This window comes from Hyalella azteca, unplaced genomic scaffold (genome assembly GCF_000764305.2).
Source record: "Hyalella azteca isolate HAZT.00-mixed unplaced genomic scaffold, Hazt_2.0.2 contig10647, whole genome shotgun sequence".
NCBI lineage: Eukaryota > Metazoa > Arthropoda > Malacostraca > Amphipoda > Hyalellidae > Hyalella > Hyalella azteca.
In genome coordinates this window covers 83,844-103,150 of record NW_025940677.1, presented here as the reverse complement: position 1 = coordinate 103,150, position 19,307 = coordinate 83,844, and the positions used below count along the sequence as shown (strand labels likewise).

Sequence of the window (19,307 nt, the reverse complement as noted above, 5' to 3'; positions counted from 1 at the left end):
TCTCACTTCGTTTGACGGTTCCTTTTGTTAAATTTATTTATTATTTTACAGTGAAACGCTCTGTACCATTACCGATATTATTCTAAATGCACAAATCGAACGTTAACACTTTAACCGCATCTCCGAGAATCGCCATTATGCCCCGTCTGCATCTCGTTCAAACTACGATTGCTTCAGTCACCATTGAGCCAGGAAGACGAGAGGTTGTGTGTCGCTCTATGAACGTAAGTACAAACATTTGGTGTTATAAAATCCGTGGGACAAATGTGGTACATGATGTGGACAGTAAAAGCTGTGTTCATTTTGTGCATCGTGCGCCACATGGGGTCACGATCCCCGTGCACCAATAGAGGTGCACGATGTGGAGAGTAATTGTAGCTATTATCTGTAGCAACGTGCGCCATATGTGACCACGACCACAGCATGTTATTTGTAAAATTTCTCGTGAGATCCTTCAAGTATTCATTATATATTGTTGATTATTGGATACACTTAGTGTTTGCTATATAATGAATTATGTAATATCCTCATTTCAGGCCCATGGATCCATCTCGATTTTACCGGAAAGGCGGAGGTTCTGAAAACGCTGAACATGATGCTGATGAAAATGGAGCAGATAGTCCTGATTCGGGAGATTCTGCTGCTTCTTCCTCCGATACCTGCAATGATTTTTCACCAACTTATGATCTAAGTGAATCAGCAAGTAGTTCTGATAACGATTCTAAGAGATGTCTGTCTTGCTACAGCCAAATTGCCAATGCGGAAGGAACTAAAGTAGCCCGTTCAAAAACTCGCAAGATAAACACTTATTGTGACACTTGCGAAAATAAACCATATCTGTGCGTACCATGCTTTAATCTGAAGCATTCCATTTCGTCATAGAGCGCCTAAGGACTCAAGTTCAACGAAGAATGATTAATAATGTTTACTCGCTAAACGCAAAATAAATGCTTAGTATACATTATCGTCATCATTATCCTTTACTTCTAACACCTAAAACGTGATTGAGGAGGTTAATATTGAAGTTTAATGAATTATTATAAATTTAAGGGAGTGCACCATATGTGGGTCACGATGCAGGTTGAGACAGACACGCGTGACCCACATATGGGTCACGATGCGGTTAAAGTGTTAAAATTGCGGCAGTACGTTCGTTCATATGCAAAAGTTCATAAGCCCTGGTCTTACAAATATATCGCGAGTCAAATTACCACCGACACTTTTTTTCATATTATTTAGCTTGCTATAGCTGAACATTCTGCCGGGTTGGCAAGTCTCAGTAGAGTGCCGGCAGAGAGCGACATCGCAGCATCAGCCAGCCCGAGAAGTTCACAATTGAACTCTAATATTTCGATTCTTCCAGCAATTAACATCTGCTCAGCATCATGGTGAGGCATTGTAACATAAATGACATATGTGGAATATAGACAAAAACTACAATGAATTCCAATCATTTATGCTTTTGATGAAACGTGTCACGCCTCTTAATTATAAAAGGTTATAATTAAATTATCCACTTCCATTATCCATACCTAGCAAATGCGCATTTATAAATTCATATTTCTAAAACATTAATATGTTTAGAAATACACAGCATCAGCACTGCCAAGGGCACATCTATATAGCACCTGCCTCACCTTTTTGACGAGTGAAAACTCAGAGCGTTTTTTCTCTGCTTATGAATTCTTGTAGAGCGAAACGACGATTGGTAAATTTTCACCACATTTAGACTAGTGTTGACCATGTATTATGTTGGCACATCTCGAAAGCACTGTTAACATTTGACGAGGAGTACTTATACGTAGATATAACATGACTGTCATGCTAGTAGCAATGTGAAAATGTGTGGTGTTCGTAGAGCCCATTCAGGATACTTAGCGAGAACATGCCTAGTATTTATCATGTATCTAAAGTGTGTACTAGGTGTACTTGGTATATACCGTGCACCTCAGTCGTATTAAATAATTCACACTACTAGCATAGCTCGAAATCAAACTTCAGTCATTAATTCTGTGATGACCGTAAGTTGGTATTTAATTTTGCCCGCGGAGGGATAGTACACACGGTAGAGTGGTACCTGCTAGGCATAACCATGATAGAGGTACAGAAGTAGCATTTGACGATCCTGTTATAATTATAGTAACAATTTGTGTGCCATTATAGAGTGATGGTGAAGCTAAATCCCTAAATGCCAGAATTGTGGTTATATTCTATAGCATTTGTGGTGCATAGCGAAGCAGTATCAGCTCCAACGCACCTGCGATGAACGCAACTAATTTTAGTTTAGGACTCATGCCAAGATGAGCGGCATTCTGCTCACGCTGCTCACACTCCATGGTGCTCACACTCCACGCTACTCACACTCCACGCTGCTCACACTCCACGCTGCTCACACTCCACGCTGCTCACACTTCACGCTACTCACACTCTACGCTGCTCACACTCCACGCTACTCACACTCCACGCTGCTCACACTCCACGCTACTCACACTCTACGCTGCTCACACTCCACGCTACTCACACTTCACGATACTCACACTCCACGCTACTCACACTCCACGCTGCTCACACTCCACGCTACTCACACTCCACGCTGCTCACGCTCCACGCTACTCACGCTCCACGCAACTCACACTATACGCTACTTACACTCCATGCTACTTACCCTCCACGCTACTTACGCTCCATGCTGCTCACGCTCCACGCTACTCACGCTCCACGCTACTCACGCTCCACGCTACTCACACTATACGCTACTCTCACTCCACGCTACTCACACTCCATGCTACTTACCCTCCAAGCTATTCACGCTCCACGCTACTTACCCTCCACGCTACTTACCCTCCACGCTACTCACGCTCCACGCTACTCACACTATACGCTACTCTCACTCCGCGCTACTCTCACTCCACGCTACTCACACTATACTGAATATTGATCTGAATTATATGCTAGCCATAAGAAAACTATAACAAAGCCAACTAATCACAATTCCTAATTAAATGTAGCATGAATTTTAGCTCAAAAGGGTGATGCGTTCATTGTAATACTAACTTGCGAATAAATTATACAAAAATTATAAATTATAATTATAAAAAGAAAAAATTTGCCTGCATTCCTTCTCCATTCCCAGTTGGCAACAAATACTAATGGATGACGGAGAGCTAAGGAGATTAAAACCAACAATAACTGTGCTTGTGTACTATAAGTCCACGTAGTTTGCAACTCATATTTACCTACCGTGACCCGAACGCACCGTGACCGGAGCGCACCGCGACCCGAGCGTACCGTGACCCGAGCGCACCGTGATCCGAGCGCACCGTGACCGGAGCGCACCGCGACCCGAGCGGACCGCGACCCGAGCGCACAGTGACCCGAACGCACCGCGACTCGAGCGCACCGCGACCCGAGCGCACCGTGACCCGAGCGCACCGTGAACTGAGCGCACCGTGACCCGAGCGCACCGCGACCCGAGCGCACCGTGACCCGAGCGCACAGTGACCCGAACGCACCGCGACTCGAGCGCACCGCGACCCGAGCGCACCGTGACCCGAGCGCACCGTGAACTGAGCGCACCGTGACCCGAGCGCACCGCGACCCGAGCGCACCGTGACCCGAGCGCACCGTGACCCGAACGCACCGTGACCCGAACGCACCGTGACTCGAGCGCACCGTGACCCGAGCGCACCGTGATCCTAGCGAAATCTACAGTAGCGTTACGAAAAGCTCCAGGGTTGTTCAAAATTAAATCAAAATCTAATCGCTGGGCTCAGAGATCATAAAACAAATTAGAAGCTCTTTGAAATCGGAAATAAATTGAAATTTAGGTAAATATTGCACTACGCGACGAAAAAAGTGATTGCAATCATAACGCAACGCTCTGTATACTTTACACCATCATTACGCAACGTACCACGAAGGGCACACTCGCTCGCTACGCACGTGCCCCTATACGCACGTGCACTGACGCCCTCCTCCCCACAGCGCGAGTGCATCAGCGTACACGTGGGGCAGGCTGGGGTGCAGATCGGCAACTCGTGCTGGGAGCTCTACTGCCTCGAGCACGGCATCCACCCTGATGGCCAGATGCCCTCAGACAAGATGGCGGGTCACCACGACGACTCCTACAGCACCTTCTTCTGCGAGACCCAGGCTGGCAAACACGTGCCACGGGCCATCTTCGTGGACCTAGAGCCAACTGTGATAGGTGGGCCATCTTCGTGGACCTATAGCCAACTATGATAGGTGAGCCATCTTCGTGGACCTAGTCCTAGAGCCAACTGTGATAGGTGGGCCATCTTCGTGGACCTAGAGCCAACTGTGATAGGTGAGCCATCTTCGTGGACTTAGAGCCAACTGTGATAGGTGAGTCATCTTCATGAATCTAGAGCCAACTGTGATAGGTGGGCAATCTTCGTGGATCTAGAGCCAATTGTGATAGGTGGTCATCTTCATGGATCTAGAGTCAATTGTGATAGGTGGGCCATCTTCATGGACCTAGAGCCAACTGTGATAGGTGGGTCATCTTCATGGACCTAGAGCCAACTGTGATAGGTGGGTCATCTTCAGGACCTAGAGTCAACTGTGATACGTGGGCCATCTTCGTGGACCTAGAGCCAACTGTGATAGGCGGGCCATCTGCATGTACAACGGAGCAGACATAATAGGAGAGCATCTGGAATTGGTGGGCTGTTATCGTGCACGGCGACATAAATTTGGTAGGTGTGCCATCTTTACGTACCACTCAGCAGCCGAGCAGGTGAGAAAGCTAGACTTAAAAAATATTTCACAATTCTCTTCGGGAGAAATCGCTCATTTTGAATTGCATCTCAGGCAGATTTGTTGTTGGAATATTCAAAAAGATCCATAGCAAGCAATATTTACATTAGCACCTAAAATTCTGTGTGTCAACATTTTTGAATTGTTTAAATCTCAAAAATATCAAATACTTTGTTGGCCTAATTCACAGCGCCAAGGACAAATTTTCCACGATTGTCTCTTAAAACTGTATACATGCTACACTGCTGCAGACTCTTGTTGCAACTCCTATTGCTTAGCTGCAAACGTCCCACACAATTAGAACCAAGTGACCTACTCAAGCCACCGTTGGGTAGAACACAAATTATTCACATCTGCTGAGCATTTACCGTTAGAGTGGCTAAACATTAGTACTGTTATCAGGGATACTTTATTCAGCCATTGGTGGGCCAATTTATCACAGCTATCATGTTTAATTTTAATGACGACCGCAGCATCCTTGGTTTAAAAATTATTTCTTCAGCACATGATTCTGTGCGGTTTGAAAAATTATGTGCTCATGTGAACACAAATGAGTTCACACCCCACATCTCAACCCCCAAATGAGTTAATATCCTACATCCGAACACGCAGACACCACAACATTTCATATCCTTGACGCTGGCGAGTTAACATCCCACCTCCTTCACACCCAGACGAGGTTCGCACAGGCGTCTACAGGAGCCTGTTCCACCCCGAGCAGCTAATCACCGGCAAGGAGGACGCCGCCAACAACTACGCCAGGGGCCACTACACCATCGGCAAGGAGCTCATCGATGTCACCCTCGACAGGGCGCGTAAATTGGCCGACCAGTGCACCGGCCTGCAGGTGGGGCAGAAGGTGTCTGTGTTTCAGGTGTCATGGTTGCCGTGGGGTGTGCATTCACTGTGCAGGTGTCCACGGTGCATCTGTGTGTGCTGTGTGAGGTGTATAACAGTATACTTGTGTGTGGCTTGCTGACGTGTCTTGTGTGCTGTGTGTCTCGTGCAGCTACGAATACATTCCGATAATAATTATTGATACATGAGCTTATTATTGCTTGAGCTCTAGTATTCATATATAAATATGTATTGGAGCATGTAAAGCTCAACTTGAACAATATTACTCAATTTTTAATGGTCAGTGATATGAACAACGCTACATTGAAGCGTTCGTAAGCGCAGGGCTTCCTGATCTTCCACTCGTTCGGGGGCGGCACTGGGTCGGGTTTCACATCGCTGCTCATGGAGCGCCTCTCGCTCGACTTCGGCAAGAAGAGTAAACTGGAGTTCGCCATATACCCGGCGCCCCAGGTGCTTCACAATGCATTAATTACAACGTGTATTAAGTCTCTGAACTAAAGTGACATTATTCTCACCGGTTAACGCATACTATAAATAGTTTTATGATTTCAATTTTATATTTATATATCAAATTCTATATTTCATTTCGATATCTGATCCATTATGTTTTGTAGACCTCGTACTGACCATGAGTGCTCTGAGACCATCATGCAGCACTCAAGCACGTAATTTTAGACTTAAAAATGCCTAATTATAACATATTACACACACACTTCAACCACGTAAAACAACCGCCCGCACAATTGACCTGAAGAATTCTAAACCAACTTTCAACCTCCCTTGTCAACCGATCACCGATCCTTCTTAATTCTTCACCCCACCACTCCATAACGTACCAGTCACGAAATTACGAGTACACAATTCCAACAACCCTTGAAGTACAGAAAAAAACCTACTTTATGCCACTCATAAAACTATCGGCCTGCCTATGCAGGTGGCGACAGCTGTGGTTGAGCCCTACAATTCCATCCTGACGACGCACACGACGCTGGAACACTCGGACTGCGCCTTCATGGTCGACAACGAAGCCATCTACGACATCTGCAGGAGGAACCTCGACATCGAGCGGCCGTCGTACACCAATCTTAACAGACTCATCGGCCAGATCGTTTCCTCCATCACCGCCTCTCTCAGGTTTCTGCAATGGGTGATCTAACAGACTATTCGGTCCTTGTATGGGGGGGGGGGGGGTTTCTATCTTAACAAGAATTTAAAAGCAAAGAAAACAGCCAAAAAATTCGCGATTTCTTATGAGAGAAAAGTTTACGGAGTCCAGCTCCATCGTCAGTTCAAAAATCTAAAACACAAGTACCTACAATTAGTAAACTAAAATTCGCATTGAAGATATTAAAACACAAGTCGTCAAATAAAAAAAAAATGAAGTAAACATGAACAGATGAACCTATCCATTTACAATCTCGAGGGGATAGGAACGTTAATGTAATTAAATTCAATGTTTTTTTTTCCTGTATGAATTTCGTTTGTGCTGGATCGGATCGGTGTTTAGTTCCTGCTGTTGCAATGTTTAGTGCAATAGGGAAGCTCGAACATCGCGTAAATGCATTATTTATGCCTCTGCTTTGCAAGTTGTAGGCTCAATCATCGTCTGAGTTTATTTTAAGTCAAAGGTGCCATTCCAAATAGCAAATTCGGGCCATGATTGATCTCTCAGCTCTCGAATGTCGGGTTGAAATTCATGTACCGCAATGAATGTTGGCCCGTTAATCCTACATTAAGTAACGGATAAATGTAGACTAGAACTTTGGGCATTGAATAAAAGGGACAGAATGCCACGCCCGTTGGGCACCCACAGCCAGAAGTGTCAGTGGTTGCACCGTCTGCAGGTTCGATGGCGCCCTCAACGTGGACCTGACGGAGTTCCAGACGAACCTCGTGCCCTACCCGCGCATCCACTTCCCGCTGGTGACGTACGCGCCCGTTATCTCCGCGGCCAAGGCGGGGCACGAACAGCTCTCTGTGGCTGAGATAACCGCCTCGTGCTTCGAGCCCAACTGTGGTGGTCAGGGTGGTGGTGACTATAGAGAAAGTTGATGATCATGTGCGGTGGTAATAGTGAGCGTTGTGACTGGGGTAACGGGGGGTGGGAGGGATTACCAAGGAGCCAAGGAGCTGTGGTGGTGGTGAGAGTAAACATTGAGGATGGGTAGGTAGTGTACACTGTACAGGTACCCATTCGGCATGCATTACCTTTGCGTGTAGGCATGCATTCCCATGGTGAATTGTAAATTCTATTCCTTATCATTACAGCTCGGCCCGTAAATATATAAAACGCAATTTAAAACCAACCAGTCGCTTAATTCCTGTCCTATAAAGCACAATTATATATATATGTGTGTGCAGATGGTGAAGTGTGACCCCCGGCACGGCAAGTACATGGCGTGTTGCCTGCTGTACCGCGGCGACGTGGTGCCAAAGGACGTCAACTGCGCCATCGCGGCCATCAAGACCAAGCGGTCCATCCAGTTCGTGGACTGGTGCCCTACAGGCTTCAAGGTTTACAATGTCTTCATGGCCTAAAAAATTGGGATTCTTTTCAATTTTTGTGCTGCAAAACATAGCGGAAAAGTTTAAGAATATTTTTGATTCTCGCTCCGCGTTTCTTAGCGGAAATGTTTGGTAATATTTTTCTGCGCTCCCTGCTTCGCGCTTCACAGAAGCTCAGGAATTTACTCAATTTGTGTACTAGGAAAAGAAGAAAATGCTGCCACTCTATCATCAAGCATTTGATTTGAGCTTCAAATAGGAAAAGATCACGAACTTTACACACTTGGTATTTTACGGAGTAGGTAAATATTGTCCCGAGTGGGATTCTAAGATAAACATTCTCCTCACCCCCCAGGTGGGTATCAACTACCAGGCCCCAACCGCCATCCCCAACGGGGACCTGGCGAAGGTGTCGCGCGCCGTGTGCATGCTGAGCAACACCACCGCCATCGGGGAGGCCTGGGCCCGCCTCGACCACAAGTTCGACCTCATGTACGCCAAGAGGGCCTTTGTCCACTGGTGAGGCCATGCTTAGCTTCGTCCACTGGTGAGGACATTCTTAGCTTCATCCACTGGTGAGGCCATGCTTAGCTTCGTCCACTGGTGAGGCCACGCTTAGCTTCATCCACTGGTGAGGCCATGCTTAGCTTCGTCCACTGGTGAGGCCACGCTTAGCTTCATCCACTGGTGAGGCCATGCTTTGCTTCTATTCTGGTGAGGTCATCCGTTACTTAGTCCACTGATGAGGCGATGATTAGCTTCGTGTATTTTTGAGGCCATGCTTTATTTTGTCTACTGGTGAGGTCATGCTTTACTTCGTCCACAGTTGAGGCTACTCATAAATTCATTAACTAGAGGCGCCCTACGATGTTTCGGTAACGGTGAGGCCATACTTATACGGTGACTACCACATCACGCAAGAGGCATTAGTTGGCCTAGAGACTATACTCGGCCTTTCACAAATTTGTTGAAAGTATAAATCTATAGTCAGACGTGGACTAAAATTTAATGTATAATGTAAAATATGAATAGTATTTGTATGTTTATGTTTCACGGCAACAGGCCCCGATTGATTAGAGGCCATTGGTTCGTCCTCTTGAGGCCATGATATTCAGACTAAAGTGTCCTCTGTCAAATTCATTGTAAACCATCGACACCCAAAAGGAAAAAAATAGTCAAAACAGAAATAAAATTATCGAAGGGAAGGCTGCATGGTTAAGAGTACCAAAAATGAAGCAGTGAGTTGCGGGCTCGAACCCCAGCTATAGATGATTAAAATTCTACGATGTCTCTCATCGGAGATATGACAGACGTGCCATAATTTTCGACGCCAGCATTACTATGCAAACGAAATAAGTGTGCTATTCTATTGATAAATAATCTTAGAAATTTGTGTCTTCTTATACAGTAAATATTACTTTTCGTGTTAAATTGGAAAGTTAAACATTTTTAAATTAATAAAATAGTAATTTTTAGGTGTCATAATATCCGCGCATGATTGCTACTGTGGCGCTCGATCGACCCCATGTACGGACATTTCAAAGCTCCAAAAACTCAAGCCAAATATCTGATATATTTAATCTAAAATCAAGTAAATAAAACGCTTTCATGAAAATCTATTTGCAATTCGAGTGTCCCAATCAACGACCTGGATTGGATATTCGTCACTTAGGTCACGGTTATCGAAAGAAATGCCCAGGGCCTTTGACCCTTTATTGGCACCTCGAGTGCTACAATCCACCGCTTTTATTAAATGTCCACCTCCTGAATTGAATATCCACCACCAGGATTGAATATCCACCACTTAGAAAAACCATGTGTCGAAATAAAACCCGCGCCCTCGTGCCGCAGGTACGTTGGCGAGGGCATGGAGGAGGGGGAGTTCGCCGAGGCGAGGGAGGACTTGGCTGCCCTCGAGAAGGACTACGAGGAGGTCGGTCTGGACTCCACCGACGACGTCGAAGGGGCGCAAGAAGAGTTCTAATTAGAAGAAAAGAGCTTATCGAATAAATTCTTATCATGTGACGAAAATCTAGAGTGTTAATAGTCAAAAAACTTCCAGCATTGATTCATTTACACTTTTCTCGGCAGTTCAACTGCATATGCGATGCTTGAGAAAAACGACTATTTTTATTCAGGTGATAAAAAGCATAATCAAGCCATTAGGTAAACATGTTTTATGTTTCATATCTCTACTAAAATAAAAGCATAATACAGGAACATATCTTCCTTGATTTTCAAAAATTACGTTTTAAATTTTTTATTCTGATTTTTGAGGTAAAGCAGAACCTCCAATTATATGCACTAAATGCATCCGCTTATCCTGATGCTAATACGAGTATTGCTAACAAGTGTTTCATTCGACCTCACGAGAGGGCCTCTGCTGGCTCACCTTCCTAAATGCAATGAACGAAAATTTGAGTCACATTCTTAAATTCATCACCAAGATAATCTTTAATGGAAAATGTATGAAAACGCTTTAGAAATCGACAAGTTTATTCAGGGACACAAGTTTAAACAAAAACGAAGTTTCCTCAGAGTCAAGACGACCACTGGGTTGTTCTACTGTAGTTTTTCCTGTGACGGTCTATGAAAATTACTAGCACAGTGCATCATACCGGGTCCCGGTCTTTTATTCCTCAGCTGGGAAATGGGAACCAAAATAAATACTTTTACCAGCCATAGCCTCCATTACCGTAAATGGGATAGTTCGGGCCGTACAGGATGGGACTGCCTCCGTAGTAGCCTTGATTGTGGTTGTTGTAGGGGTGGTACCCGGCGTGAGAGTGGGAGACATACTCTTGTTTGCTGTGCGAGATCTGCCCACCGTATGGACCACCGTTTAGCCCACCGTATTGTGCACCGTGTACACCAAAGTATTGTACTCCTTGTTGACCTCCGACTTGTCCTCCATGCAGACCACCGTGTTGCCCAAAGTATTGTACTCCTTGAAGGCCTCCGTATTGCACGCCTTGAGGATCTCCGTACTGTAATCCTTGAGGACCACTGTATTGTACACCGTATTGTCCATTGTATATTCCCTCTCGTGGTCCACCGTGTTGCTCACCATGGTATCCTCCGTACGTGTTACCGTATCCTCCGATGTAGTTCGGGTAACTTACTCTAGTTCCGTCCAGTCTTCCGCGAGAGAAACGTCCTTCTGCGTCAGCGGGTTGCCCTTCGGCTTCAGCGATCAGTTGCTCAGCGAGGATTTCGATGCCTTCAGGTTCGACTGCCCGAATGACTCGTCGACGCCCAAAAACACCGAATCTCTTGGCGGAGAAATCCTCATCGAACTGTTCGGGTGACTCATATCCCTGCGATTCGAAGCTCGGCCTGTTAACGTGGACCAGTTGAGGGACGGGCACGGTATGATTCAAAGAAGAATCTTTGGCGCCAGAGGGAGGAGTCCGATGGGATTCGGGAACATGTGGAACGGAGTGCTCTGTAGGTCTGGAGGGCCTGTTTTGGAGTGGAGACCCAACACCGAGCAGGTAGGTCGGCAGCCCAACGCACAGACCGAGTGTCAGCAGGAGAACAGCGGTCTGCGGAGGAAAAAAGGTGATGTAATTGTGAAATTTAAGTAATTTGCGGCGTAATCAACCAATGAAATTTGAAATGAAGCTGCTAAAATCCATATTTTTATACTGCACAATTTGAGAAAGATACGGTGGAGAGAGTAACGAAGCTCTAACTTAATACACACTTTAATTAGTTATGTAGGCTGACGTTTGTAAAGAACCTGCTCCTCATGGGACGCTCTATTGTATCTTCTGATATAACAAACTTTCGGACACACATCCTAATAACAGGAAGTTCAATAGCCTACAAAAGTGCTGCCAAGCCACACACTCAGAATATTTTGCGCACATGCGCCATGGATATTTTGCGCACATGCGCCATGGATATTTTGCGCACATGCGCCATGGATATTTTGCGCACATGCGCCATGGATATTTTGCGCACATGCGCCATGGATAATTTGCGCACACGTGCCATGGATAATATGCGCACACGTGCCTTTGTGTTGCGCACAACACAACGCGATTTTAGAATATTCTCGCAAGAAATTTACAGTTCCCTTCACAATATTCACTAGCAAAGAGTATTTCGTACATAATAATTCACTTCATTAAACTTTTATCCACCGATTCACTAGAAAATTGTACATTTTGTCCACAATAAACATAACTTGATTGGAATTTTGGTAGTAATATAGCCTCAATTTCATCACAATGACCGACAACTTTCGAGCAAAATTCTTCGCACCACACTCACGATTTTACCAGCTTCCGATACTCACAATTTTGGCAGCTTCCATGATGCTTGCTGTTGGACGGCAGAAGTTAGAGTGAAGGACCGAGCCGCTGACCTGCCTTATATAGGCGTCGGGACTGTTCCATACCCTGGCCATTTCTTTGTTTCCGGGCACGCGGTTTCCAGTGAGCAAATGAAAACGTTTTATATTAATTCATTATTAATATAAAACTATGATATCTTCAGGGGCTATTTTGATTTAAAATAAGTGTCTTGCAGAACACATACTGCTGTCGTTTACTTCACAAATTAAATATTTTAACTGAACATGTGGATAGCGATTTGTTAAATCGCAATCAAGATTTTTGGACTACAGAGCGAAGGTTAGGCCTCTCATGCTCAGCCGCTTTTCCTTGTTCACCTCAAGAGAAAAAAAGCTAGGGTAGGAACCAAGAAGAGGATTTATTTAATTTTGTAATTTCTTTCGTATTATATTAAATCTGAAATAAGGTTGTTAATATATATGACGTTTGATGAGGTCAAATTGGTTATTAGATAAGTTATGTTCATGGGATATGATGATCCTTGTGTATCTCAATGACATTTATGGTTCCATCATTTTAACCAATCCAGTGAATATTTATCATGTCTCTTTATTGATAAAAGACTAATCGTTTAATTGTTTGTCCTGATAATTGGCGTGATAAATTGATGTATCATGAGTGCAATTATGTACTTAAATTGGTAGTTATTTGCTCAGTGCAGCGCATTGTATATCACATCAAAATATCCAAGACTTGAAATAAGGAAATGAATGGTGTTTTGAATCCTATCATAACTTGAGACACTATTGATCCAGATAAATAGTTATAATATTTGTGATCAATTATTGAGGAAGATTAAATTCTGAAACCAAGTCAGATACGCAACAGACCCAAGCTGGGCGCTTCTCACCACACCCATTACGTACATCACCCATTACGTACATCACCCATTACGTACATCACCCATTACGTACATCACCCATTACGTACATCACCCATTACATACATCACCCATTACTCATCACCCATTACGTACATCACCCATTACGTACATCACCCAATACGTACTTACGCACATCACCAATTTCGTGCATCACCCATTACGTACATCTATCAGTTTAACATTCTTCAGCCATAAATAGTCCAAAAAATTTCTCGCTTTAAAAAGAATTTATTCAGCATGTTATTACCTTTCGATATTACCTGAGAATTAACCTGCCTGGATTGTATCACTTGATTCTTATTAAATAATCGTCAATATTAATGGCAATAGAACTCTTGTAGAATTCGGGGCTGCATAATCTATGCTTGTTTATTTGAAAATATTTTGTATCACATACATGATCGCAGTTCATCAATTTAGGATGAAAGTGTCATGGACATTATATTATTCATAATTTATTATTATTACCAAACTTCTCTTTAACTTCAGTTCTTGTTCTTTGTCTATCTGCAACAAATCTTATAACCAATATTTAACACTCTTCTACCTGTCCAATCGATCTGGAATTTTACATACTTGCGTAAAGTCGAAGCCACGAATCAATTGACAGAATCACCAAATAAGTTATCAATCGGAGGTAATCAATTAATTTTTTATAAAAAATATATGAAACTTTATACTTCAAAAGCAGTTGTAGAAAAATTTTATGAGTTGGTAGCTTAATTACAACTGCGTCTTGATATTCAATAATCTATGAATTGTACTATAGTCAAAAGAAGGAAATTTGTTTATTATACTGGGCTCTGATCCGTATCATAAAACTTATTCCCAGCAGTTGAGACGTTGGGCAGTTGAGAAACCACAAGTCAATATATTAAAGCTACGTTAGATGCGTCTAAAAACGAGTGAATAAGTTAAAAATCTACAGAAAAATGTGAACATATAATTAATATAAAAATTTAATGTTTCTAATATGTACGAATGTCCTGTAGGAACTACTCCGAAGATGCCATTGTAGGTTTACTAGAGAGACACGGATAATGAGCACCAGTTTTTGAAGGAATGTTCGTTAGTCTGAACCAAAGGTCATTAGAAAACGTGCCTTCCTATATTTTCTGGGCGAACATTTTGAATGCTCATAGAATGAATATTATTACTTATTACTACTAAATAATTGAACTTAAATTAACAAAAAATGAATTTACCGAACTGGGGAGAGTTTAACCCTGGCTTTTAATGCAAGCTCACATGCAATAAAGTTGATGTCATATAACTGCCACTACACCTGCAGCGTATTACGGTATTACCCACCTTTTTAGTGACATTAATTTCTAATTAATTAAGCCACGCATTTCTGCTTGGCTTCTAATTTCAAAGGGACACACGATGCTGACCTGAACATCTTCAAAGAAAGGCTCGACCTTAACACACGTCTCTCAGTAGAGAAGTGGTTACAGTTCAGAGTTCCAAGATTGGCGCAGAGAGGCGCGGGTTCGATCCCAGCTCTGTGCGCCAGATTTTGGTCAGAATCGGCGAGGAGGCCGTGCGGTTAAGCACAACAGAATTGTAGCAGTGAGTTGCGAGTTCGAGACCGCAAAATGCTGTGAATGATCTGCGATGTTAAGAATCGGCGACAGGCCTACGGCCTAATAAACGCTGAAACCGCTATTATTAAGTCTTGTTTAGATTATCTTCGGAGATTTTCAAACTGCCTCCCATATGCAAGAAAAATCAGGTTCTGTGGCTTTTAACTGATTAGTATTTCTTGCCTTATTATTATTTCTTGACTTAAAAATCAGAAAGTCCCAGAATCTTATCGTAAAGCAAAACATACGAGCCAAAAAACACGTGCTACTTAATTAATAATAAAAGTGCGATATTCTCATAATAAATTTTGTAATCCACTAACTACACCGCCAGTGAAAGATGAATCCCTGTTACCAATATTTAGCGAGGCAAATAAAATATCAACCCATTCCTAATATGAATTTGTTAAATATTAGGAATATGAATTCGAAAATAACGACGAAAGGAGAAAAAACATTTGCCCGCGGCTCGGATCATATAGTTATATACACTCCTCAGCAGCTATCGCGGTATCGCAGTAATCCATATTATATATCGGAATTAATTTCCTCGGTTCCCGTCAGGGTAATATTCAAGAAGCCATGTTTTTCTCGCATTCATGACGATATCGCATTGCGGAATCATAACCTTGCAAATTAGCTTTGTAATATTGAGATACTGCAACATGGACTAAAACTATGCATGGACACTGAAACGGCACAGGACCCATGCAATAGATACTGAAACATCGTGTAATATGTACTATAGAAATCTAAACATCGGGTAATGTGTACTATATATACTAAAACATCACTTAATAATTTCGTAGATTAGTGCAAGAAGCTAGCTAACCTACAAATCAACAGTACAAAAATACAACCAATAATAGAGAAGGAATTTATAAGAGATGAGGCGAAACGCAATATACAAACTCGCAAAAGTTTTGCCGCACGTCAGTTGATTTACGTTCATGTACGCGATTACGTACACGACGGTGAACGTGCACAAGCCGTTCATGCACTTTCTATCACGGAGCGACGCACTTACTTCATAATGTCATATATCGTAATAATATAACATACTGATAATATTTATTGAAAATTTAATTAATTTTTGTGAAATGAATTTCTTATCTCGTGTTTTGATTCATAGTACAGTGATTTTGACATTAATTAACATTCAGATTAACGGTCTAGCGTCATTCCTGCTGTAAAAAGTTTATTTAGATACTATATGTGCGGTAGGCTATATGCTAGATATTTACATACACATTTATTTGTCAGCTGCCATTGCATTCCCAACTCCGAGATTCACCCTTCTCGGCAGCTGGTATCTCAAGCCAGGCATGTTGAAGACAAAAAAATATAAGTTAATATATAAAATATTTCAACGGTCGAAAAATATTTAGTTAGTAACAATAACTACAATTTAGTAAAAGCAGTGATTAAATTCAGTATTCATAACTTCAAGATCTTGGAGTTAAACGTTTCACAGTAATTTTTGCAATAAAAAGTCATTGAGTTAGAATTATTGATGATCATTATCTCAGATGACTCGGTGAGAATGAAATCAAATCCTCGGGTTGTGAAGAACCTTAAATGTTTAAAGGCCTGTCAATGTATAAGTTCTCCAGATGTTAGTTACAAGTAATCTGAGATCCCGCAAATAGAAGTGAGCCTGACCACAGCAATTATAATATGGAAATAATACAATTCAATAACGGTCTTTACTTCAATTTCAATAATGATCCATACCAACTCGTTCATTATTATTTATTACCAAACATTAGACGATACTGCAATCGAATTTTTTACACAAGAACTCGTCATTAAGTTAATAAAAAAATGTAATATTCATTTGTATACTCATGCCTATTTCTAAATTGAAAAATGTCATCACACTGCCTGGTCTTTAATAGCGCAGGCTTTCGTTAACAGATATCCTTTAGGCAGTTTTGAAAAGCATCTTTCACGCGAAAACTTGCTAATTAATTAATGAAGAATATCTTGCTTGTATTATAATATATATTAATACAGGGTGCGGCGTGGGAACTTACTCTTTTAAAAAAATCACAAAGTAAAAAGTATTAAAGATAGCGTTTTAATTCTTTCTTTTTTACATCATGGCGCCACCTTCCTAGGACTAATGGCCGCCACGTGGCGCGCAATTCAAATAAGTAAGTTCCCGCGCCGCACCCTGTATTATCTCCTGTATACTTCTAAATATTGGTCTGTTCTCCATACGTTAGTAGTATTTTTCAATCGTTATTCCCATCGGGACCCATTGAAGATATATTCTTAGTAACGGCTTTTATTTCATACTAGATTTATATGCTATGCAGCACGAAATGCTTCGGATCATAAATGGATAGAAGAATATAATGGGGTATATGCTTTTAGTTCAGGGAAATTTTTACGATCTTATGTCTCAGTAGAGATCAAAATATTCAAATTCAAATATTGCTGAGAAATACTGTATCTTATGTGTAACTATAAGATTGAAGTACTACATTTCACCATTTTTTTCTCAAGAGGTAATTAATATAGTAGTCCTAGTCGTTGCTCAACAGTACACGTTTTAATTTTTTAGACTATGACGTCTAGACTTGTATTCCGTAAACAATCGTGCCCGCCAGTCCATCATTTTTGGGGCGCATATTTCCAGCGAATCGTTATCAACATAACTTCCTACGTTACATTCAGAAAAATGCATATGTCAAATTGTCCAAATAACGACACACTTTCTTACAGCACGACAGGAGAGCCGACAGATCACCTATGCGGACTTGATCGAGTCAGGATGACCTATAAGAGGGTGTAAGAAAGTGCATCGCTATTTGAACAATGTCTCACTTTTTTCATAGTGAATTTGTATTAATTGTCAGGGCCCTATAGGGTGGGTGCGTTCACAGGTGAGGCCCAGCGATATTTTTATTCACTACCGAGGCCTTAAGAAACTTCGTCCGCAGAGAAGGTGCCGGGTCACTTGCATCAAACATCGCAACTGTTATGATGGTTCAAACGTCAATGTGATGTATCGTTCTAATGATCACTTCGTGCCCGCTATTGGGCAGCTAATAATGAAACCTGGGGCCATACTTTCAAAACTCGCTAAGTGAGCGTGAGTAATTACGCTCTATTTTCTTATCTATGAATGGTGGATTTTGCTTGAAAGGCCGTCAATGATTGGCTGATGAACTTACTATCTCTTAACTTTTTTTGAAAGTATAGGCCCCGGAGTGTGATGGGCTCATGGATTTATGAGAGAGTTAAGATTTAATATGAAAACGGATAGTTAGAGTGGATCCAAAGCGATCATTGCAAGCCATCATTAGATCAGGGACCTGGAACGATTGACGCGAGCTGGATATGGAAGATTTGCCTCATTTTAAAGTGGTCTCGGAATATCTATGAATAAATAAAATACTTTAACCTTTGCGAATAACGTGGAGACCAACTCGCAATACTAATAGGGCATTTTCCTACAAGTTGAACTACCAGCAATACTCATGTGTTCACTTTATGTAGAAGTCTATCGTTCAGTTCAAACCTAATCTACAGACTTGGTATACGAATGGCTAAACAAGAATGATTACTACGAAATTTTTGTGTACGGTGGTTCTAAATAGATTTTCAGAAATTGATTTCGCAACCGAATAAACGCCGCGAATAAGTTCAGCAAAGTTCGCGACACAAGATATAAAGTCCAAAAACTAATTACGCAACCAACACTTCTCAGTGTATTGTGAGCCTATGCCATGAAGCAACTCGCTGGGAGCCGCCCGCTATGCCCCCCATTTTCAGACAAGCAGCACTTCATAACGTCAGCCATGCAGCTCAATAACGTTCACATGAACCTTGCCGCGCTATATCAAGATGCGTGGTTGCCAGAGCCTTCTTTAGGCCTCCTTATTACATGAAGGAGTTCAAACTCCTTATTTAATGAACAAGAGAGCTCGAACTCCGTCGTTCAATATAATCCTGTCTCAAAATACTCCAAGTGTGCAACGCTTGACTATTACAAAGTATCCTTGTACGTCTGCGGTGCACGAGGGTTTACAATTCAGGTTTGCTTCGTCAAGAATAAATTCGTCATTTAGATTTTAGACTATACAACCATCCTACCCGCCCTATTACACTTTCGCCGATAAAATTCTAGAATTTTCAGTTACGTTGCGCTGGTATGGAAGGGAGCAGTTGGTCGATGCACTGTAGACGACCAAGCAGTCCTCGAGAATATGTCAGGAATTCTTCCCGAACTTCTTCGATAGGTATCAAAATTTCAAAAAATATCGTCATTATCATGTTATTCAAATGGGCTAAAATTCTTCCAAAATTGCCTACTAGACCTCG

General features: G+C 42.2%; 2 protein-coding genes across 2 annotated transcripts; one reads left to right on the top strand and one right to left on the bottom strand.

The window, feature by feature from the left end:
- Nucleotides 1-1,269: 1,269 nt before the first annotated feature.
- On the top strand, nucleotides 1,270-10,564 carry LOC108674009 (tubulin alpha-3 chain). Its single transcript, XM_018161908.2, has 9 exons — nucleotides 1,270-1,388; nucleotides 3,985-4,207; nucleotides 5,454-5,626; nucleotides 5,962-6,090; nucleotides 6,575-6,774; nucleotides 7,485-7,651; nucleotides 7,994-8,154; nucleotides 8,501-8,664; nucleotides 9,997-10,564. Exons 1-9 carry the CDS (start codon nucleotides 1,386-1,388, stop codon nucleotides 10,127-10,129), a joined length of 1,353 nt encoding a protein of 450 aa, XP_018017397.1. The 5' UTR covers nucleotides 1,270-1,385; the 3' UTR covers nucleotides 10,130-10,564.
- A 68-nt stretch (nucleotides 10,565-10,632) lies between these two features.
- LOC108673925 (keratin, type I cytoskeletal 9-like) lies at nucleotides 10,633-12,482 on the bottom strand. Its single transcript, XM_018161816.2, has 2 exons — nucleotides 12,449-12,482; nucleotides 10,633-11,690 (listed from the first exon to the last, which is right to left on the bottom strand). The coding sequence occupies exons 1-2, from the start codon at nucleotides 12,464-12,466 to the stop codon at nucleotides 10,818-10,820; spliced, it is 891 nt and encodes a 296-aa protein (XP_018017305.1). The 5' UTR covers nucleotides 12,467-12,482; the 3' UTR covers nucleotides 10,633-10,817.
- Between the last annotated feature and the right edge of the window lie 6,825 nt (nucleotides 12,483-19,307).